Source organism: Acipenser ruthenus, chromosome 6 (genome assembly GCF_902713425.1).
Source record: "Acipenser ruthenus chromosome 6, fAciRut3.2 maternal haplotype, whole genome shotgun sequence".
NCBI lineage: Eukaryota > Metazoa > Chordata > Actinopteri > Acipenseriformes > Acipenseridae > Acipenser > Acipenser ruthenus.
In genome coordinates this window covers 53,310,613-53,334,080 of record NC_081194.1, presented here as the reverse complement: position 1 = coordinate 53,334,080, position 23,468 = coordinate 53,310,613, and the positions used below count along the sequence as shown (strand labels likewise).

The 23,468-nt window shown below is 39.9% G+C and overlaps 1 protein-coding gene across 4 annotated transcripts; it reads left to right on the top strand.

The window, feature by feature from the left end:
* cfap36 (cilia and flagella associated protein 36) lies at window positions 1-20,587 on the top strand. 4 transcript variants are annotated; one of them, XM_034017037.3, is made up of 11 exons: window positions 1-294; window positions 1,488-1,552; window positions 1,982-2,083; window positions 3,157-3,271; window positions 3,791-3,878; window positions 7,589-7,745; window positions 12,790-12,913; window positions 13,151-13,335; window positions 13,712-13,870; window positions 14,632-14,703; window positions 20,287-20,587. In XM_034017037.3, exons 1-11 carry the CDS (start codon window positions 192-194, stop codon window positions 20,368-20,370), a joined length of 1,254 nt encoding a protein of 417 aa, XP_033872928.3. In that variant the 5' UTR covers window positions 1-191; the 3' UTR covers window positions 20,371-20,587. The 4 variants fall into 4 exon arrangements, with proteins under 4 accessions (XP_033872928.3, XP_058881477.1, XP_058881479.1 ...); XM_059025494.1 differs by having other exon boundaries at window positions 14,632-14,736; XM_059025496.1 differs by lacking the exons at window positions 14,632-14,703; window positions 20,287-20,587 and adding an exon at window positions 14,425-14,544.
* Window positions 20,588-23,468: the final 2,881 nt, after the last annotated feature.

Below are 23,468 nucleotides of genomic sequence, written 5' to 3'. Positions count from 1 at the left end.
AGGAGTCATTCCATCCGGGTAGTTTGAAATGTGTGCGTGTGTTTTCAATGCAAGGCTTTTTTTTCTTTCTGTTAACGTGAGAAGCTGAGTAACAACAGATGTTTGACTCTTTGCAGCTGGGAAGTGCAACACTGTACTACAGTACACGATTTACTCACTAACTATATCAGCACAGTGGTTTTTTTTAAAACATGGATGAAGATTCCGAGTGGGTAGTGGAGACCATTGCTGGATATCTCGGCAGTCCAGATTGGGTTATACCAGTAACCGACTTTATCGAACAGAAATGTACAGGTAATCTAAATATGTAAAATTGAGCTATTTTCAAAGTGTTACGTTGTGGCCTAGCAATATTTATAAACAGAAGCCGTGTTTTTTTAAAACTCTTTTAACTTGGCAGCAGTGCAGATAGCGTCACATTTGACTTTTGATTGTTCTTCCCGAAAAAAAAAAAAAAAAAAGGTTGTGATGTGGTGGTCTGCGATTTTGCTTTGATTTGGCGTCTTTAAAAAAAAAAGTATGAAAAATTATTATCTGGGTATTATGGTTTCATCACGAATGCATAATAATAATAATTAAAGTATTAACATCGACATGATTTGAGAGTCAAATAAATAAATACATAAAGTCTACTCTAAATAAACAAACAATATAGCTTTATACACCGCAATTTTTTTTCAAAATTGAGTAATGATTGTGGCAAATATTTTATTTTATTTTATTTTATTTTATTTTATTTTATTTCTTATTATAGTTTAAGTTTTTTTTTTAAACATATTTTAGATTTTCGTTAAAAGACCAGCAGTGTTTTGAGTTAAACATTTGTCTCATTAATGTGACGCACATTAAATATTCGACTTTCCTCAATCTTGCTGTAAAAACTAGAATTACATGTCAGATTGGTTTTGTGTTATACTGGTAAATACATCCTTAGGAAAGCGGCTGGTAGTGTTGTGGTATCCATAGTAAACGGTGAGTGAACGATGAGTGAAGAATGACAGGCATTGGTGGTAGTTAGTGGGGACACTTTAAATATATATCGCTGTAGCTGACTGCAGTGAAACTAATTTCTAGCTACTCTTCATACCGATCTGTATTTTGTGAGAATACTTTTTCATAGTTTTCATTTTAGAATGCAGACACTAGCAGATTAATATCATTAATTCAAAATTATGTTATTTGCAAGATTTGGTAAAGTAAAAAAAGAGTGTATACAGAATTGGCATTGCTTCAAATTGAATTAGCATTGCTAGCCACAAAATCATCCTTTATTTATTGTGTGGTGACAATTTCAGTGGGAAGCATTTTCTGATCACTTCCATATCACACCCAAACAGCTAAAAAAGAACCTCCTGTTTGATATTTATTACAGATCATATCCAATGTGAAGAACTGATATTAGACCACCATCAGCATCTTTAACACATTTTTAGTTATAACTGGGAGAGCTAGTTGATCATTGCTTGAGTGTTTCAATTCTATTTCAGTATTTGATGATGAGGATGAAAATAAACTGGCCTATACAGAAATCCATCAGGAGTACAAGGAAATGGTGAGTACAGATTTTTATGACTTTCAGTGACTGCTTATTGATTAAACATTTTAGGTGAATACTACAGCATTAGTTCACTTTGATGTAGCTAAACCTGCTCACTTCAACAGTACAACGTTCTCTGAATTTAAAGCTGTGAGGTGGCTCAGGGGAGGAGAGTTGAGAGTGAAAAGAGAGTAACAGTACAAGTAGAAACAGATAAGCATTTGTATTTATAGGGGAGGGAGGTACGGAAGCATCCCAGTGCTAATTATCTCTTACGTAGGACTTTCTTTCTCCTATGTAGGAGGTACTTTTTTCTTTTTTTTTTTAATTGGCACCAGGACGTTTCTTTAGGGAGGCTATTGATGTACCCTGTATGAAAAAAAAACACTGTGTGACAATGTCTTGGCAAAAAAGGAGTGTACTATACAGTTGTTTGTTTTGCAGGTAGAAAAACTGTTGGATAGTTACACCCAGGAGGTTGGTATCGGTGAAGAACAGTTTTTGGAAGCCTGCACATCTCCACTGGCACAATCAAAGGCACTACAGGTAGTTATTTTATGAGTAGTCATATAGGAAAATAAGGGTTTGTTTAAAGTGTCCCTTTACTCTACAACCTTTTACTTCACAGTGACCTTGAAGGTATTACCTAATTTTATATTTGCCTCATCTTGCCCTCATTTTGATCTTTTGCCATTTCCAATAACAGCAACAAATTGAGTAGAGATTGTGGGTAAGCACTTTGCTGCCCTGCATGTTTCAGTGAGTCATGAGTAAATAGTTGTATGGTTTTAAATAATTTGCAACCTGACCAGCAGGCTGCTTGATCAACAGAATGCTTTTCATTCATTGCTGCCGAAAAAAAAAAACCTGGTTGTACGAAAAAAAAAATACAAAATAGAAACAAAACCCTAATTGATAGTGTGTAGGGACACCCTAGGCAGCCAGAATGGCACCGATTTGATGTTACAAGTCTGCAAGGTGTTTAAATGAGTATTTTGGAATAAATAATCCTTGATGATTAGTTGTCAGATACCTGCATTATTTTGAACATGTTAATGCCTGCCATTTACAATTGCTGGTGTTTGCCTACTTATCAACTATTAATAATATGCATAAATAATGTAGCATGTAGATGTGGCAAAGATATTCTAATTTATCCACATTCTATGGTTAATACAACCAGTGGTAAATTAGAATGGTAAGTAATGTATCCACTTGTACCTTGCTACCACTGTTGGGCTTAACTGGATTTACCTTTTTGGAGCAAAATCCTGGAATCAAGGAGAATCTAAATAATCAATACACATTAGAAACCAATGAAAAATGATTCACTTCATTCATAATCACATTTTCAGTTTTTGATGTTAGCTCAATATCAGTGTGAATAGGGTCAAATCTAGAGGCTTACATCTGGTACTGTAAGTCACTAACCTTGCATCTTTACAATTTAAGACTGTTATTTGTAGGTAAATGTCATCTAAGGTCCAAGGTTTTAAGAATTAATTTTACAAGCTCCTTAGTATGACAATGTGACATCTCTTTATCTCTTCATATTCTAGAGCCTTTTATGTTGTGTTGTCCAGTTTTATATTATTTTATTCCTTGATTTCCTGGCCTAGAACGTGTTTCGGCCAGTATTGGCTGCAGAAGACTTTGAAATGTTTAAATCTCTAATGATTCAGAAGAATGTGGAACTGCAGCTGCAGGCACTTCGTGTGATCAAAGAGGAGAATGGTAAATGACTTTGAAATCACCATACTACTTAAAATCTAGACAAAGGGCACCTAAATGGCATCCAAACAACAAATCAGTTTTCTTCAAAGCAGATCGCCTGAAATCTGTCTATCATATTTATGCTATTAATTCCAGGCAGTAACCTATTTCTATCACATGTTTTTAATTGAGTTTAATTTTATTCTTGTTTTGTGTATTAGAATCGAGCAAATGTTTATTTTTATGTAGTATTCCTCTCCCATAAAACAGTCAGGCTTCATTTAACTACGCATACGTTTGAATAAACGTTTGCCAGAATGTGTTTTTCAACACACTGCCTCTGTACTTTGCTGCTAAGAATAAAACAATGTTCAGGATGTTTGCAAATGTTGACTTGTTGAACGCAGGTCTGGCAACAAGGACAATGTCTCAATACTGTTTTAGTGATCAACCAAAACTGTAAACTAGGACCATAGATCCAGCTACTCTTGGTTTGATTGTGATGAATAACATTTGCATTCTATTTCTCCTGTGTATTAGGTACACTGCCTGAGTGTTTGACAGATGGTGTGGACGTGATATCTGAGTTAGAACAGCAGGAGCTCAGAATACTGAAAGAGGTGCTGAAGTAAGTGAAAGGTTCTTTTGCTGATTTACTGTTTCTTAATCACTTTAGGTGATCACTTTATGATGGTTCTATTATGATCAGGGGTTTAGGATTAAGCCTTTCTGCTTATTGTGATTTAATTACTGATGAATGTTTATACACATCCATTCAGTAAGTTGAGACATTTATATTTTTATAAGAAAGGGGAGAAATATACAGTAGTTATGAGCAACAACACTTGCTGTATTTGTTCTAATATTTTGTAACTCTGTTGTACTCTTAAGGCATGTTTACACTGAAGCAATTTGTCTGTGGCGGCACTGATGCGGTATCACTTTAAGTGTAAATGGGAAATGCCGGTAAAATGCAGCCACACTATTCCATCACTGAACCATCTCTTGAGGTGGTTCAGTGGCAGCACAGTGCAGGTACTGAAGCGCATTACTTTTAGTGTAAACGGCAATGCCGTCACATTTTGCGTTCAAGGTGGATTCCCCCCCACCCCCCCAAGTAAACGCAATTTCCTGTTCCGCCACGTGTTGATTGAAGAAATAAATCCAACAAAATGGCAAGTGACCCAGGCAGTAATTGGTCTGAAAAAGAAGTAAGGGAGCTTTTGACCATCAGACCAGAAGAAGAGATAAATGCACAATGTGATGGAACTGTGCAAGATGCTAATGTGTATCCCACAATAGTAGAAAAGTTAATGACACGCAGTGTTGTGCGTAATAAAAAGCAAGTGATGGCTAAATTCTGTATGTCTTCCAATCTTTTCATTAGTTGTCATATTCAGAAAGTATAGTGAAAAATATCACACATACCACGACAGGTACCAAAGGCATCATTGTTTTGATCACGGTACTGAACACTAGCAAATTTTGTTAAGGCGAGAATATCCGCCTTCTGTGTAAATGGGGGTAAGCCGCCAAATTGCAGACACCGAACTGGCAATGTTGTTGTGTGTAAAAGGTGAATTTAGAAAATGAAAAGTGGTATCATTGCAGGCACTGATCCAGCATTTTCTGTGGGAATACGGCTTTAGACAAGTTGTCTAGTGGTATTTAAAGGCATAACAGCATGGCATTTGTTTATTGACAAGGAAACTTGTGGCACAGTACATCAATTAATCTAAGTGGAATGCCATTTATAATGTTTATCAAAACTTTATTGTATCAACAGCTTGCTTGTGAAAATGGATGTCCAAGTAACATGCTTGTAAATATTGGCAGGGATGGGGTTAAATTCTCCTCCCTGTCCAGGTTTATTGTGTCAGGTGGGAATCATGAGTAATCAATTAGCACCCAGACACCTGACATAAAAGGAGGCCTCAGCTCCTCAGTAGAGAGGGTAGCTGAGGAAGCAAGGGTGTTTTTCTTTGTGTGCTGGGGTTTTTTTTTTTTTTTTTTTTTTTTTTTGCAATCCAGTGAAGGCAAAGCTCAGCCTGGAAGCCTTATTTTTGTAAGTTTTATTTTGTGTTTCTTGTCTTTGTGTTTAAGAACCTTTTGTTTGGCCCTTGTGCCTGTTTATTTTGTGTTTTTTATTTAATAAAAGTATTTTGTTTGAACTGCAGTCTGTCTCTGGGCGCCATCCTGTCACACATGCTTGTAATAACTTACCTTTTGTGCAGCTGCCTTGCTGCTGTAATGGGATTGATACTATTCCTGCTAAGCTAAGTCTTATGAACTGTGTCTATGGAGAACTAATCATCTTAAGGTTTTGTTTAATATCAGTTTCTTGGCTTTATACTAACAGGCAACTGAGTATTTTTAGCTCAAGACTTCTCAAACAGGATGAATTCCTTTTTCTCCTGTACTCGGGTGACCAGATGTCCCAATTTGACCGGGACTTTCCCATTGTTCCAACATTTCACCAAACCTTTGCCTGGTTTACAACAGAGCCAGATACCACTCCTTGCATTAATTACTTAAACAATCAGCAGTCATACTAATAGTTCCAGAATAATATTTTTCATATAGGTTACTATACTAAATTTAAAGTATGCAAAATGATAGAAATGAAGGGTAAAAATTGCAATGCATATGGTTATAATGTGTAGTTAAACATACCGTAAAACTTGAATTAAACACCTCCGGTGTTTATTTACAATATTTGCCAGCAGGCCCGGCGCGTTTTGGAGACCGGTGATTATTTGAGACCTCCGTTTATATTGGATCTCTAGCTTCACATGCTTCATGTGGTCATAACCTTGTAGCAACATCGTAACTCAATTTAAACATTCCAGCAACTTTGTTAAAAGGTTGTGTGTCAGTGGGAACTAAGTAACAGTTTTGTTTTATAACAAAATTCCATTGTATTGTACACCCTCAAGTATAAAGCGAAAGTATTATTACAGTCTATTTATATGCACTGGTTAACAAGGATACGGTATGCAAAACATTGGAAAAAGAACAAGCAGAAGTACGAATTTGTATTTAAAAATGGAATTAGATCTACCATTGTTAATAATAATAATAATAATAATAATAGTTAAATCCATTGATAGCCCTGTAGATATCAGAACACAGGTGTGTAGGCTACACTTACTGCACAATAATAATAACGATAATAATAATAATAATACAAACTTCTAAAATGTTTTTAAAAATGAACAATAAAATAATGTATTGTTTAATCTCAAACTTGTACATTGTTAATACAACAAAACACGTTAAAATACACAGAGGTTTGTATCTGGCTTACTTTCAGCACGCTTAAAATTATCAAAACTTTTAATAACTTAATTACTGCATTAAACAAATATGCATTACATATAGGCCTACCTTTAAATTACATTTTTTATTATTTATTAATCCTGATTGTCACTTATTAGCAGTTGATAACGCTCAAGCTCCTCCTTATCTTCCCCAGCTTCAATGGCAATGATCAGAGACCCGGCGTTTACTTACAATATTTGCCAGCAGACCCAGCGCTTCTTGGAGACAGGCGATTATTTGAGACCCGGCAATTATTTGAAGTTTTACAGTATTCACGAATTGTAAAGGGAAGGTGCAGTGGTTGTAGAGCAGTTAGAGGTTGTTTTTTGTTAGTTTAATTTGAAAACGGGAATAGTGAAAAAAACACTATTAAAAAAAAAAAACCAAAACCTATTCTATACAGTGCCATAATTTCCCACCTACTGCAGCAAAAATGGTGGTCTTTGTCTTGTTTGGTAGGCAGAATTTTGTATTATTTAAGAATAAAGTAGGCACCTCACATGATTGATGATTGATTGCACATTTAGCTGTGTTTAACCCTGTTTTTTTTTAATGAAAAAAGCTACTTTATGTAACTAGATTCCATTTATTGTACAAAACACAATTTTCTGTACCTGTCTGGCAACACATATTGTACTGCATATGAAAAATGCTGGCTTGAGACTGGATTTAAAAAAATAATAATATTGAAGGGTATCATACGTGATACAGAAATGGGCAAAAAGTGGAGAGTGATTTATCAAATTTTTAATGGGCAATGATAGTAAGTAGGTGGCCAACAGAATCTGAAAATGCAATGAACACTAAATTATATAAGAATACCACCACTAGCATTTATTGTTGCTGCAATCTGACAACAAAACAACATAATGCAGTCAACAAACACATAATGCAGTCAACAACCACTTGCATCACTACAAAAGTTACCAGGGTTGCTTGAAGCATTCTAGTCTGGAGATGAAAGGTAACTCTGTGACAGCTGAAATTTTGTTAAACCTTGTTATGCTTCTGTGGCAGGAGATCAAAAGATGAATATGAGCAGGACCTGGCAAAAAAAGGTTTCTCAGAGGAAGAATCTGGGTCTGCTTCAAACAGCAGCTTACCGGAGAGCAAAGATCAACAAGAAACCTGTCTGAGAAGGCATTCAGAAAAAGAAAGCGAACACACACATAAAGTAAGTCTCTATCACTTGAGTCATCTGATCACCAGTAAATGTGTGTAACTAGAAATATGAAGCAAATGCCATTACTGAAATGGGTAGTTTGAGTCATTTGTAAGGAAGGTTTTGAACATCAGGGTTCAAATGGACAGTTATTAGTCTGCAACATTCCAAGGTTTTATATGTATATATTAATAAGAGTCGCATCCACAGAAAAAACCTGTAAATTAAACCAATTTTACTGTTAACGCATTTCTGAGTTGTGATTGAGATACACGAACGGGTATCAATTGCATTTTTAAGGGAGAGTAGAAAAGTCGGCATAAAACACAGAAAATCAGAAGCCCTAAATATAACTATGAACTTAAAACTTGTACAGTAAAACCTGTATAATCCAGCCCTCAACATATTGGCATTCTGTATAATTAACCATGATTTTTGGGTCCCGACCAAATCCAAATCCCTATTGAAGTGAATAGTGTGATGCCGTCTATAATCCGGAACCTGTCTTCAGGAATCCGGCATGATTTTTAAATCTCTTCTTGCTAAAATCAATGTAAATCTGACTGTGCAAATAAAATATCTAAACGTCCACACAACGAGCTATCTCGTGAAGAAGAAAGTTTACCAAAACCAACAGAAAAAATTCAAAATCACAAGGCAACCCTTTTCAGACATTCTGGGGGGGGGGGAGATTTTGTTAAGGCATTGTTGTGTTTAAAGTTTAATAGGGCATTATTGTGTTTATTATACTGTGTATGTACAGTAATGAAGTTTTATTAATTTTTAAAAAATGTTTTAAGTGTTCAAGTAATTGTCATTTGACCTTTTTTTGGTACAGTATTAGATTTTTTTTTTTACAGTAACTGTAAATCTGGCACACTCCAATCCGGCACAATTTTCCAGTCCCAAGCAACATCAGATTGGACACGTTTTACTGTTCATAAATGCATCCTTATATTTAGCTTATACTTACAGGTATAGGGAACCAATATTGCACTCTCTACCATGTAACAAAGTATATTTTGAAAAACACAGATTTTAAATGAAAAACAGTGTATATTATAAAAAGTAACACATGACAGAAAGTGTTTAATACAGTAATTCCATAAATGCACAGCATTATAGTGCACCCTGCTATGGATTATTCTCCCTATCTGGGATATATTATGTGTACTATATAGTATTTAAATATGTATCATGCACTTAACATTAATATATGTGGTGTGTTGTTTTTTTGTTTTTTTTAATTATTAACCGAAAAAGATCTGGGTATGTGGGTATTTTTCACGGTGGGTACCTGGTTCAGGATTTTCTACCCGTTCCGACCTCTGTAGTAAAGTATTAATTAATCAAGCTGCAACCCAACTTTTTAGGTTAAAAAATAAATTAGCAAGAGCTGTATATGAAGATCCCAAACATGGATTATAGTAATGTACGATCTGTGTTTGTAATGTGAAACAGCTGATATTTTTTTAACTTGTGTGAACTGGAAAGCATTTTCTGTTTTGTAAATAAGTTAGCAATAACAAGACACATTATAAGAAATTTTATATATTTTATTTATTCAGCTGATAATCTAACAGAAAATAACGTTATCGTCCAATGCCACTGTATATGTATGAGTATTGCAAGCAGCATCAATTACATGTACATAAACAAGGTGTATTTTTATTTGAATTATAAAAGCATGATTACTGTTCTGTATAATGTGATTGCATTATTCCATTTATATAGATCACCTATAAGATAATAGGATTTTCAATAAAAATATAAACTAGTAGCTATGGTGATGGTCACCAGTAAATTATTCAAATTAGTACTATCGAAGGTTCGAACCTTCGTTTGGTAATTTGTTACGAACGTTCGAAGGTCAAAATGTGCCCCTTTTTTATTATTTATTTATTTATTTATTTATTTTTAAATGTAGTATTCGCCAATGGATTTTTTACCAATTCAGAATCGCCAGTTGTATGTATTGATCTCGGTCCACTGCTGCAACCCTTGTGCCAGCTTTGCGAAACGGCGGCAGACACACGCGTCCTCCGAAACGTCTTTTTTTGCACTGCAGGTCCACAGCGAAGCCATCAGAGGACAACACAGATCTGAATGGCTTCACAGCAGACCCGCAGGCACCCTGCTGGCCACAGGATTTGCTGGTGCACGGTGAACCGAGGATTACCCTGCCGATCTGAGCCCTCCCTACCCAGGCAGCGCTCGGCCAATCACGGTCACAGTTGGCAAATGAAATAGCCTTTATACGAACCAGCGATATCCAGGTTATAGGGCGCATCCTGCACTCCACGTGGAGCGCCTTTACTGGATGCGCCACTCAGGAGCCCCCCAAAATGTACCCTTCATTACAGCCCTAGTGATAAGTCCCACTTACTGAAACAGATATTTGTCCATGTTTAATTTTATTTAAACATTTTAAATATAATTTTAGCATTTTTTATCTTGAGTTAGTGACTTGACTTCCGTATCTCAGACCCACACATGTTCAGCTGGTTAAGAGGATACACTGGAAACGAGGTGATAGATTCCAGTTGGATTGAAGAAATAGTCTAATTAAGTCTTTGTCGGTGGCAAGGAGTGCAAATGCATCCCAGGCTGTTTAAAATGAACATAGCTCAACTCTTTAATCGCAAGATATCCTTACATGTGATTAAACTTTAGTCGAGTACCTTTATTCTGATACTAAGAAAGCCCTTGTCCAGCTTGGGACACAGGAATAATCCTTCTTCAAAGTGTACGTGGTACATTTTTAGGGTGCATTTGCACCCCATTTCCGCCTTCCGTGTGAGCTTGGTTATTGTCAGTGACGGAGGGTTAATCCTTGATGTGGTACCCTGGTGTATTACTAACTGTCTGTTATAATACATATTCAGGATGGGTTGGTGAAAAGGAGTCAAGAAAACTCGGTATGCTGCAAGAACAAGGTTCAACAAGTTACAAAGGACATTTTGTAACTTGTTATATAAGCAACCCATAAGGGGTTGCTTATATGTTTTAGTAAATATGCTGCAGCACTTTCAACATGTCCTATCAGGGAGGGGGCGGATACTACTGAAGCGTACTGAAGTGAACCACAAGCTTGTTCCCCAAATTATTACAGCCTGCTGTATCCTGCACAATCTGTGCCAGGACCATAAGGAGGTGTTCAGGCAAGCAGAGGAACAGCTACCTCAGCCTCCAGTAAGAATTGCACAACAGCGATATGTAGAGGGTCCTGCTATTAGAGATGCACTGCTCTTTATTTTTGTAACCCGACGGTGTACTTTTATTTTGTATCACATTTTTGTTTCATTAGCTTATTTTGTATCTCTCTATACCAAATATAGCATCCTCATTTGAGCTGTACTTGTATGACTGCTTCTGCTAAATAAAGAAATGGAATGTTGAGTATTGTTGATTCCCAAGACATAAGTCACGAAAATTCCACACCACATTTTATTTTGGGATTGGGTTAAACAATGTTCGTGTTGTGCATTGTAAGCTGCCTCAAGCTGCCTCATCATATCCTCTTCCTTATGGATATTAACATCCGACTCTCTTCATCGCTCCAAATGACGTAAGTGGACGATGGACACAGGTTTTGCTCAGATATAAGTAACTAGGAGAAATTGTAATGGAGTATAGTTATGCACATTTAAACATAGTACTTAGTACAATAAAGATGTTTTGACAGTTGTTTGGAAAGATATTTGCAAGTGTATTCTGAAGTACTGTACAGTAGCTGTAACCACCTGAATTCACAAGCCCACGATTCAGTTTATCAAACATTTTTAGTAATAGTTTTGAACATAAACTTGGCAAATACAATCTGTATGATACTTTACAAACTCTGTCCTAATTCTCCTTGATCTCTCTGCTGCCTTTGACACTGTCGATCACTGTATTCTCCTATCCTCTCTCGCTGACCTGGGAATCTCTGGCACTGCTCTGGCCTGGTTGTCTTCCTACCTCTCCGACCGCACCTACCAGTAACCTGGTGCGGTTCAACCTCCACACCTCACCCTCTGTTAACAGGAGTCCCCCAAGGATCAGTCTTGGGTCCTTTCCTGCTCTCTCTCTACACCCGCTCCCTGGGCCCGCTCATCAGATCCTATGGTTTCTCAAACCATTTCTATGCTGATGATGCTCAGATACCCCCCCCCCGACCCCATCATCCCCTCCCGTATCTTTACCTGTCTGTCTGCTATCTCCTCAAACTCAAGCTTTAAATCTGACCTCCTTTTCTTCCTCTCCTCATCTTCCCCCTCCTCTGATCTATCTCCATTCCTCTGGAATCTACCACGCTCTCTCCCTCCTCCTCAGCCAAAAACCTTGGAGTAACCCTGGACCCCTGCCTCTCCTACTCCCAGCACATCTCCACTCTAGCATGTACCTGCCATTTCTTCCTGAGCAACATACGAAGAATCCGACCCTTCCTCACAACTACTCCACACAACTCCTCATCCAGGCCCTGGTACTCTTCCGCCTATACTACAACTCCCTTCCTGGCTGGACTCCCTGCGTCCGCCACCTGTCTGCTCCAGCTCATCCAGAACTCTGCTGCTTGTCTGGTGTTCTCCTTGCCTCGCTTCTCCCACGCTACTCCACTGCTCCGCTCACTCCACTGGCTCCCAATCACCACTCTCATCCAGTTCAAGACTCTTGTACTCACCTACCGATGCCTTGACGAGACTGCACCCAGCTCTTTCAGACTCTTGGAAATAGGGGTGGCACCATTGTGTGGTGGGCAACAATGACAATGAGAGAGGAGACATGCTGGCAAGTAATGTGCTGATCGGAGATACAAAAGACTGTTTCAAAGGACAATCAAAAGTGGGTGCGGTACCATTGAAGATATGTTAATCACTTCAGGATGCTGGTTCACACCCCCCCAAAATACAGTCTGGCTCCATGACTGCAAAGAATAGTCTTTATAATAATTTATAGATTATAACTTGATAGCAATATCCTTACACTATCGATACATGCTGCTGCTGAAGTGTGAAGGATAAATGCACGGTTAAAACTAAAGGGGAACATTTTATTAACCTGTGTCTCTTTGTAGGTGTGCAAAGTCCAAGTAAAAACTGTGGAGAAAAGAGCAGCAGTTTCTGCCTCCCACACTGATGATGCAGGAAAGAAGAGTCCCACCAAAGTCTGTATGCAACCAAGTGCAAAGCTACTGCCAGGTAACTAGTTTTAAAATGACACGTGTAAAACTGGTTGTATGTATCCTAGTAGTCTCCAGACAATAACAATTTATTTTAAGTTCCAGAAGTAACCGTGTAATTACATATGAAATACCACATGATTCCCTACCCAATGTGTTCAATTCATAATAAGTGAACTAAGCATTTGTTAATGTTAAAGCCCTCTTTTAGTAATCTTTTATATTCACAGTTCTTCTTGCTTAACATATTTTCCAGGGCGAAGCAGCATTGGGAGTAGCAGTGCCAGTAGTAAAGTCCTTGCACCAGTCAAAGCCCCAGTCAATGGGTCCGAGCTCAGTCCAGCGTCCACCTCCTCAGCCCACAAGAAGAGCAGCAGTGAGGCTGCAGAGGCTTGGTTAGAAGAGGCCAGGAAGGAGGCAGGGATATCTAGACCTTTCACTGTAAGTTTACATTTATTATTTGTTTATTTAGCAGACACCTTTATCCGAGGCAACTTACAGAGACTAGGGTGTGTGAACTATGCATCAGCTGCAGTCATTTACAATTACGTCTCACCCGAAAGACGGAGCACAAGGAGGTTAAGTAACTTGCTCAGGGTCACACAATGAGTCAGTGGCTGAGGTGGGATTTGAACCGGGGACCTTCTGGTTACAAGCCCTTTTCTTTAACCACTGGACCACACAGCCTCCTACATATGTACTTAGTAGCGTATTTCTTACCAATAAGCAACTGTAAAACTCTTTTGACTGACAATCAATTGCTTCATAATCTCAGATAACTTGTCTAAGAATCTAATTTCTATTTAATTTCCTGCAGGAGCTGTCGGCAGATCAGCAAGAGCAACTTCAGCAGCGAGCAGAGTACCTGAAACAGCAGCGGGACAAACTTCTTGCCATGAAGAAAGAGCAGAGACCCAAACCGACCCATACTGAACCAGCAGAGGAGCCTCCAATATTGACATCTGTGAGCAAGCAGGTAAGAAAAGCTTTCTAAGTTAACTGATGGCCAGCACAATTTTTGCAAAACATTTTCTCTGAAGTGGATCAGTTTTAGGTGTTTTATTGAGTTTAAAGTGAAACTCCCTCATACAGTAGGTGCATAAAGTACCTGTTGTGTTTTTTTTTTTTTTTTTATAAGAGTTTGTCACTTAGGTTGTGTCATAGAATGTCAAAACGACTTTGATTGGCTGATTTATAATGTTATCAGTGTCCAGCTAGTGGTGCCAAACAGATCTTTTAGTTTTTTAAAAGAAAAATGCAAGAGGAGAAAAACAAGCATTTTCTGATTCTCAACCCCAACCCCATATATATATATATATATATATATATATATATATATATATATATATATATATAATAGCATTTTAGTGTTGATTAACTTCAAAAAAGTTTTCCAGTAATGCATGTTTTTAGAATTGCAAATATTTCCTGAGATTGTGTCTGTGCCAGTCAGGAAGCGTACTTGATGGCAACATGGTAGGTTTGCTTCACTGGCTACTGAAATGTTCCATTATCCCTTTATTGTACAAGACAGGGACAATTGGGTCATGGACATGGAAATGGAAACGGAAATGCAGGACTAAATGTGGGACCAAATTGGGTTAAGGCATGATGTAAAGTAATTTTCTAATACAGACCTTTTTCAATTTCTTGTGCATTAACATTGATAAGTTCTTCTTCTTTTCATATTCATGGTTTATATTTCATGTTTTGTTTTTTTGTCTCAAATGCATACAGAATGCGGATATTTCTCATACAAACCTCAGTGCTAATAATGTTGTAAAAGAAGAAACACCTATCTCAAAAAATGTGAGCACACCCTTAGTATAAAAGGAAGACAAGGTGATTTAACTGGCTTTAGTGGTGTCTGTGTGTCCGTGATGTTCCCGTTCAAGTATGAAATGTAACCATTACCGAATGAGTATTTACTTCCTAAAGACCCGAATCCTGAAAATTGTATACCAAAGCTGCTCAGCGAGCCTGTGACGCAGTCATGACCTGCCCCTGAGGGCACAAAAGGACTTTGCTCGCAGAGCACCGCGCCATTTTTCCTTTCAAGTACCTGATCGACGAGAGCCTTGTTCAGATAAGTACATTGTTGCATCTATCTGTATATATTTTGCATTTATTGTGTGTTTACACAAATTATATGTGCTATTTAAACTAATCGCTTTAATAGTTTTTACTAATTAGTCGTATTGTGTGCATTACAGCCTGTTGCTTGTTACGTCCTGCTGTGGCCTTGTCCCCCGTGTGAAGCCAGTGGCTCAAATTGTTCCTTCCCAGGGATCCAGCAACCGGTCCATATCTATAAGCAGATTGAGGCAGCACCTGTACAACTGTATCTGTACACCGCATTGCTTGCGCCTTGCATCTTGCTCGGGTTCTATCCCTGTGAGACATGCAAGGCCAATCTGCCTATGGAGGACAAGCCCGGCAGGTGCTGTTATTTCCTGGGGCCAGAGCCAAGGAGGCACTGGCTAACCACAGCTTCTGTGAGTTTTGTGCCCCTTTTTCCAAGGGCACACTTGAGAAACGGCTACCCCACAGCTCTAAGGAGTGCTCTGCATCCCTTACTCTTGCTTGGAGCTCTTCCCATCACCCTCTCTTAAAGAGGTGGTTGCATCCTCACCCAGTGGCTCTGTGCCAAGGGAGAGTGGACGACGCACCCAGGAAAAGTAGCACAGGCAGGAAACTGTCCACACAGTCTTCCTCATCCTCCTCAAGCTCTGCCTCTCCTTTCTCTTCCCTGCGGAAGAGAAAGAACAGTCGCCGTTCCAGGAGATCGGCAGACTCGCAGATGGAAAAGCTATGGTATGGGCAGCTGTTTCCCAACAAGGAACCGTTCTTGCTATATTACTGCGGGAACGTTTGGCGCCACCTGCCCCGCCTATCCCCTTGGGGCCCCATGGGGCTGCAAGCTCATACTGTCCCTTGCCGCCTCTGAGGTGGGCAAACCGTAGCTGCTGTTCATGTCTGAGGATGTGGAGTCTGACAGCATGTCCCCTGCGGTTAAGCTCTCCCTGTCCGCAGAGCTTATACTGCTAATCAAGAGGCTCTCTGCAATCTTGCAAGTGCCCTGGCCTACAAATCCAGTCTTCCTGGGACTGTCCGGCAACAGCTCCCTTTTTCCTGGTCGATGAACACCCTATATAGGGTGCATGATGCGGAGAAGCTAGGCCTGGCCTATTTTCCGCCGGTTCAGGCTACTATTGCCGCCTTGGTTGGCACCTATTTAGCACTACTATCTAAGGATGCTGCCTGCCCCAACAAGCAGTGCCGGGTTTCTGAGGTGATCCTCAAGAGAGCCTATTCAACCAGTGCATTGGCTGCACGGCTAGGGAACTATAACAGCATCCTGGTAGCCTACCAGTCAGATTAGCTGCAGTGCCTCTCTGAGAACCACAGACCCTTGCCACAACAGCTGGATGAACTGTGCCTGGTTAACAAGAACCTGCTACGTATGTCCAAGCTCAACGGACAGGCTATAGGTAGAAACCTGGCTGCGCTGGTAGCTGCACATAGGCAGCTTTGGCTTTCTCAGGCACACGTGCCTGGTGGGGACAAAGCACCGCTGTTGGACGCATATGTTTGGTCCCGCGGTGGACGAGATGCTGCAGCAGCGCTTTCACTGCGTGCAGGAATTAACTAAGGAGCTGGTTCGCCTGCTTCCCAAGCGACCACCTCCAGTACATAAACCAGCGGCAAACTGGTGCCCTAGGCCCCAGCAGCCTCAAAGATTGGCACAACTCTCTGCGCCTGCTGCCAGAGGTGATGTTCTGAACCGGCCTGCGGCTGCTCGCTGCGGAGGCTTTAATAGGTTCTACCAAGCCACAGGCTGAGCAGCAGCCCTACGAATTTGCTGCCACAGGCCCAGGGCTCCTTCACAGGGAGCCATCTGGACTATTGGTGTCAGTGCACCACAGACATCTGGGCACTTACTACCATTCAGACCGGCTATTCGCTGCAGTTCAACCACATTCCCTCTCCCTTTCAGGGTGTGACTGCAATGTCAGTCACGGATCCACAGGATGCCACTGTGTTGTCTCGGGAGGTAGCAGCCCTGTTGCAAAAATCGAGCTATTCACAGGATACACACCCTCCAGTTGGAGGAGGGATTCTACTCCAGGTACTTCCTAGTGCCCAAGCGGGGTGGAGGCCTCGGACTGATCCTCAACCTCAGACAGGTCATCCTGTATCTGAGCCAAAGGAGGTTCAAAATGTTGACAATGCAACAGCTGTTGCAGTCAATCAGGCCAGGCAACTAGTTCACCACAGTTAACCTCAAAGACTTCTATTTACACATCCCCATAAAACCAGCGCACAGAAAGTATCTGTGGTTCACCTTTCAGGAAACAGTACAAGTTCCGTGTCTTGCCATTTGGCCTCTCCCTAGCTCTCCATGGAAGCTGTCTAGGCCCCTTTGAGACTCAAAGGCATCAGAGTACTCCATTATCTAGACGACTGGTTAATTTGTGCCCAGTCTCCAGCACAGAAAGAGGCTCACATGGAACTGGCCACCGGCCACCTTCAGTGGTTGGGCCTTAGGGTGAAGAGCCAGCTCACACCTTCCCAGACAGCCCCCTATCTAGGTGTGTGTTTGGACTCCAGGTCCATGCTGGCCACTGTCGGATGGCAGAGTGCACAGAATAGCTTCCTGTTTGGAGCACTTTCAGGTCAACAGAACGCTCATGGTAGTGACGTTCCAGAAACTTCTGGGCTTGATGGCAGTAGCTTCCCAGACCTTTCCATTTGGTCCCCTGCAGGCCTGGTTCAACAGCAGGGTTTTTCAGCCCACGTTGAAACGCAACCACCTATTGACAGTGTCCCACCATTGTCTAAAGGCACTCTCTTGGTGGAAACAGCTGGCCCATCTATGCCTAGGTGTACTGCTTGGCAGCGTCGCCAGGGTGTGCAAGGTGTGTGGAACCCCTCTTGGCAGGTCTCCACATCAATGTTTTAGAGCTGCAGGCAGGTTACCAGACCTTGCAGAATTTTTTACAGGAGGTTTGTGTGAGACATGTGCTTGTCTGTACAGACAACACAACAGTGATGGCTAACATCAACCACCAGGGTGACTTCAGGTCACCCAGTGTCCATCGTGTGGCCCTCAAGCTTTTGCTCTGGGCGCACGAGAACCTCCTTTCACTGTGGTCTGTGTATCTGCCCGGGGTGACAAACTGGACGATGGACCTCCTCTAAAGGGAGTCCCCAGTAGCTCAGAGTGGAGGCTTCACACCGAGGTGGTGAGCCTCATCTGGGAGAGGTTCGGGAGAGCAGAGATAGACCTCTTTGCCTCCCAGGAATCAACCCACTGTCCCCTCTGGTTCTCCATAATAGGAGGTAAGAATCCACTGGAAATAGGTGCCTTCCCACCGCTCCCGCTGTATCTAGAGAAAATCAGGCAGGATCGGGCCAAGGTGTTGTTAGTAGCACATTATTGGCCCAGGAGACTGGTTTTCAACTTTGATGCAGCTTCTGAGTGGCCAGCTGTGGATACTGCTGAAGCGCCACGACCTGCTCAGTCAGGTGCGGGGGACCTTATGGCATCCCGACCTGTTGAGCCTGCAGCTCTGGGTCTGGCCCCTGAACGGCGTCATTTGAGCCGTCTGGGTCTGTCCAACATGGTTATTGACACCCTACGAAATGCATGGGTAGCGTCCACGTGTTCACAGTATGGGTACAAGTGGGGCGTCTTTCAGACGTGGTGTCTGCCTCAGTAATGCAAAAGCATGCTTAATTTTTAGAGGCCAGGACAAAGGTTACACTACCAATCCTGCTTTTTTGTCAAAGACTATCTCGACATTGCACGTGAAACCAATCTGTCGAATTGGAGGCTTTTGATCCGCTTCCTTTCCAGTCTGATCGGGAGCGACAGCTCCATAAGCTCTGCCCAGTTCGGGTCCTGACATGCTATATTGAGAGGACCAAAAGTTGGAGGCAGTCCGAACAATTTTTTGTCTGCTATGGGGCGAAGTCCCATGGTCAAGCCCTGTCTAAGCAGAGGCTGTTCAAATGGATAGCAGACAGTCAGGCCTGCCTTTGAGCTGGCCAACTTGCCTCCTCCAGAAAAGCTCTTCCCATTCCACTAGGGGCATAGCAACATCTTAGGCTTTATTCCAGGGTGCATCTGCCAAAGACATATGCGATATGGCGGTGTGGGCTACTCCCCATACCTTCACTAGGTTCTACAGACTTAATGTCATGGATCCTTAAAACCCTGGTGTTAAAGGCGGCTTCCCAATTGAGCCATATAACACAGGCATAGAGGTGAAAAATGTCCCTCAATTTTATCACCCTAGCTACTTGTTACTGGGGTTTCGAATGGTACACACAGGGCAGCCTTTGCCTTAGCCTTGTAGCATTCTAATGGTTCCATTTTGTACTTGAAAGGGAATGTTAGGTTATTATCATAACCCTGAAATAGGAATATAACCATTAACCTTCAAGGTCGCTGCGTCTGTGATTGCAGTAGGCTTGAAGGAAAAATGACGTGGCGATCTGTGCGTGCAGTACTTTTGTGCCCTTGGGGGCTGGCCATGACTGTGTCACAGGCTCGCTGAGCAGCTTTGTTATACAATTTTCCGGATTTGGTTCTTTAGGGAGTAAATACCCATTCGGTAATGGTTACATTTCTATTTCAGGTAACCAAGGTTATGATAATAACCTAACATTTCCTGTGATTGTGCACGTAAATTATTTTATTTTAATTTCATTAGTCTAAATAAAATGTCATTCAAACGAGAAAAACCTTTTCAGCTGAAACATTCTGTCAAAATAAATTTGCACTGTGCATGTGTCATCCTTGTGTTTGTGTGTGTCTCAGTATTACTATTGTTGTTGCTAATGTCTAAGATTAAAGGTTTGTATGATTTGCTTAAGTTTGAATAAATATTGCTTCCAAGCATAGAGTTGGATCTGACACAATGCTGGCAACAAAGATTGAACAAAACCTAGTACCTGAAGAAGAGGACACTCTTATTATGCTCATAGAGTACGATTTAAGTGACAATGCTTACAAATGGCCTCAGGAATAGCACTTGCAGTGTTATATACAGTAGTATATGATATTATTTGATTAAGTAATAATATCCAACATAAGGGATTACCTGTCTGTATTTTGGTCATTCTCAATGTGTTGGCTGGTATTGCAGTTTTAGGTCAATCAAGCTATGTAATGTGAATTTTATTTTATACAACATTTAACAGTTGTATAAGGTACAAATTATAATTTCTTTCCGAGGAGACTACTAAAAGTAATTTGGGGTGAGTTTACTTAAAGGTTAAGTTAAAAAGGCTAGGTAAAAAATAGTGACACAATTTGTGTTTGTTACAGTGTGGTTTGCACAAGTGACCTTAAAAGTTTCATAGCGTCTTTTTTTTTTATTAAAGGAAATTTCCGAAGATGAGAAAAAGAGGATTCAGAAACGAAAGAACCTGGCAGAAAAGCTTAAAGAAGAAGTAATCAAAAAATAGCAACGGGATAGTCTGTTAAACTGACATTAAAAGGCACCTATGGACTTCTGATTTCCTGAACTTCCTTTGATTTATTTTGTGCCAGAAATTTGGTGTGAGGAATGCAGTATTGTACGCTGTACAATAGCTGAAGTTAAAATGAGATGTACATGCCCATCTGTATAGACATTTAAGTGTATGCTGCTTATGGAAAAAATAAAATTGTGTATAACACACACATATTTTTTTTCCTTTTATAGAGGTCTCAAATAATTTTAAACCACAGTTGGAACTAGTGGAACTGTTTAAAAGGACAAAAAAAATAGGTACATTTTCAAGTACTATCCTGTTTCTTTTTTCTGTATCTGATTTATTGGACAGAAATTCAAAGTTCCTATGGTTCTATTGTGTTGCATTGTTGTAGTTTGTATTGGTTGTTATAACAGTGCCTCCTTTCTAAAACTGAAGAATTTGTGATATTACAAGGTAAATGGGAATACTGTACAGTCAGTGATAAGATAGGACCAGCACTACAGATACAGTTTCGGGTCTGGGAGTAACTTACCCTCTAATTTTAACAGAGTAAAATGTATTTTCAGGGGGTAAAATGCAACATTACCTTTAAGTCATGAGTAACCTCAATAATTCCTGTCCAGTCTTTAATGGTAACTGGGTAGGCATTAAAAAAGAACCTAAAAAGTTAGTTATAAAACAGTTTAATATTATAGGCACATTTTTTTTTTGGCAGCTATGGCGATGGTTTTAGTTGGATTTGTAGCTGGACTGGGGTGTTTATGCTTCCACCAGTGTAGCTTCAAGTTTTTTCTTATTTTTACTGTGATTGGCTACAAAGAGACAACAGGGCTAGCCCGAGATTCGCTAATGTTTGTTGGGTTGGTTTTTCTTGTGTAGTTTCCTAGTATCTGAAGACAAATTGTATTCTGGGAGATGTAGTTGTTAGTGGAAGGTTTAGGGGAGGCAGGCAAGCTGTGCAGCAAAATTGCTATGCATATTTTTACACATTAAATAAATGTAACGCGTATTTTGATGCATAAAAATGTCAGGTACGCAGCTTATCTGGACCACTGGATAGGACCCATCACATCATTAGGAATGATTTCTTTAGCAGGTTGGGCCTATTCTGCCAAACAAGCATGTATGATGGGGTCTGACTACATTTGCAACAGGTTTTTATTAATCAAATTTTGTGGGGAAAAAAAAACCCCAAAAACCACACACACACTCACCTAAAACTACCATCACTATTTCAGCTGGGGCAAACAGATTGCAATTGTTCTGAAATGTTATAAAATTGGTTTAGTACCTTTGTGGAACCATCATATTGAAACATATTACATGCAGTAATACTAAAAACACTGACCTACAAAAGGTACCAATATGCAGCAGTTTTACTTGCAGCTGTATTTGAAATATCTGTATATCCTGAATTAACAAAAAAGGGGACCAGTAATATTAAGTTAATAAGAGGTAATACATTATTAGTACTCCTTTGAAGGAAAGAATGTTCAGTCCCTACCACTCCTATTCATTTAACAAAACAGGATTTATGAATGTTACCAATGCAGATGTCTTTGAAAAACAGCAGGGACCTGTCCTTGTGCTGATAGTACAATTTAAGATTCATGAGATGAACTGGACTAATCTTTGTTGGCAAGGCAAACTCAAAATATACCAATAGCTTCAAGACTGCATCCAAAACATGTCTAAATCATTACAGTTGCAGATTTCCACCGTTTAAATAGGAATTAGTTTGGCAAAACAAAGCATTTGTATATTTTACATATTTCTGTAAAAAAATATGTATCATTAAGGCCAGTCTCCACAGAATCTCACAAATGCATGAGCAGTTACTGTGTGAAGTGCATTTCTGTGAAAGGGAAAAACAGGGTTAGCTACATAATTGCTATTCAGTGCCCCAGTGTTTTTGATGTGGATGATCTCAGGACATTTAGTACTAGACAAATCCACAACCTGGCCCATGTAATTTAACCAAACATTCTCAGAAAATGGTGTATACGCCAAATGAAGAAAAAAATAAAATAAAAGTACTTTATAAACAAAATGGCAGCAGAGCAAAGTTTAAGCAAATGTGACATGTAAACTTTTACAGTGGTCCTTCAATATTCTATTTGTGTTTAACAAAACAATCCTTTATCACCACCTAAATACAACTGAATGCTTAGACAAATGCACCCAGTGAGAAGGACTTGTAACTTGGACTGGCAGAGAATATCAGTTGCCGTATTCAGTCAGTACTAAGACAAAGACATCTGTGCAGCACATGCCATACAGTACCATAGGTACACATCTGTGGTGATTTTAGCATCTTTTATTTCTTCACAAATCTATTAACTTGAAGTTAAGCTCTCCACAGCAAGCAGGGGGATGGCATTCAGGCGAGGGCCCATATGGATGATTAGGGTAATTCACCGTTCCAATTGAAACTAATAAAGAGCCAGCGGTTTGAGTTTGTGCTGAATGCTTGCCTTCTACAAAACCATCAGCTTTTTATGCCCGAGCAGCATTTTATTGTAGGCCAGAATATAGAATGTAATACAACGTATTAAAGCAAGTATGGTCAAGTACATGCACTGCTATAAATAATTAGACCACAAGAACATATGTCCTCAAAAATATAAACGTGAAATACATGTGGGCATGTTGCTCTATCAGAAGTTTTCACAATTGGATAAGCAGTTCTCTACATACAAGAAAAACTGCAAATATGACAAAACACATCTATAAATAACCACATGGATTAATATTAAATTACTATTCAAATTATGAAAATGCACAATTTACTATATTAAATAGTTACATGCATTTTTTATTTTAAAATGGGGATGTCTGGTGGTGCACTAGGTTAAATAAATCTGTTTACAATACTCTTTGATGGTCTTGCACTTTCACAGTAAATTTCACCTGGAGTGAAAAATCGTCCCAACCTCTTCTGGGTCTTCTTTCCTGTAAGAAACCAACCAGCTGCTCCCCTAATGACTTGACCTGCTTTGAGCAAGTTTGATACTTTGACCTCAAACACACTTCTGAGGTGAAATGAAGTGAGGCAGCAACAGATTTCCTGGCAGGCACGCAGGCAA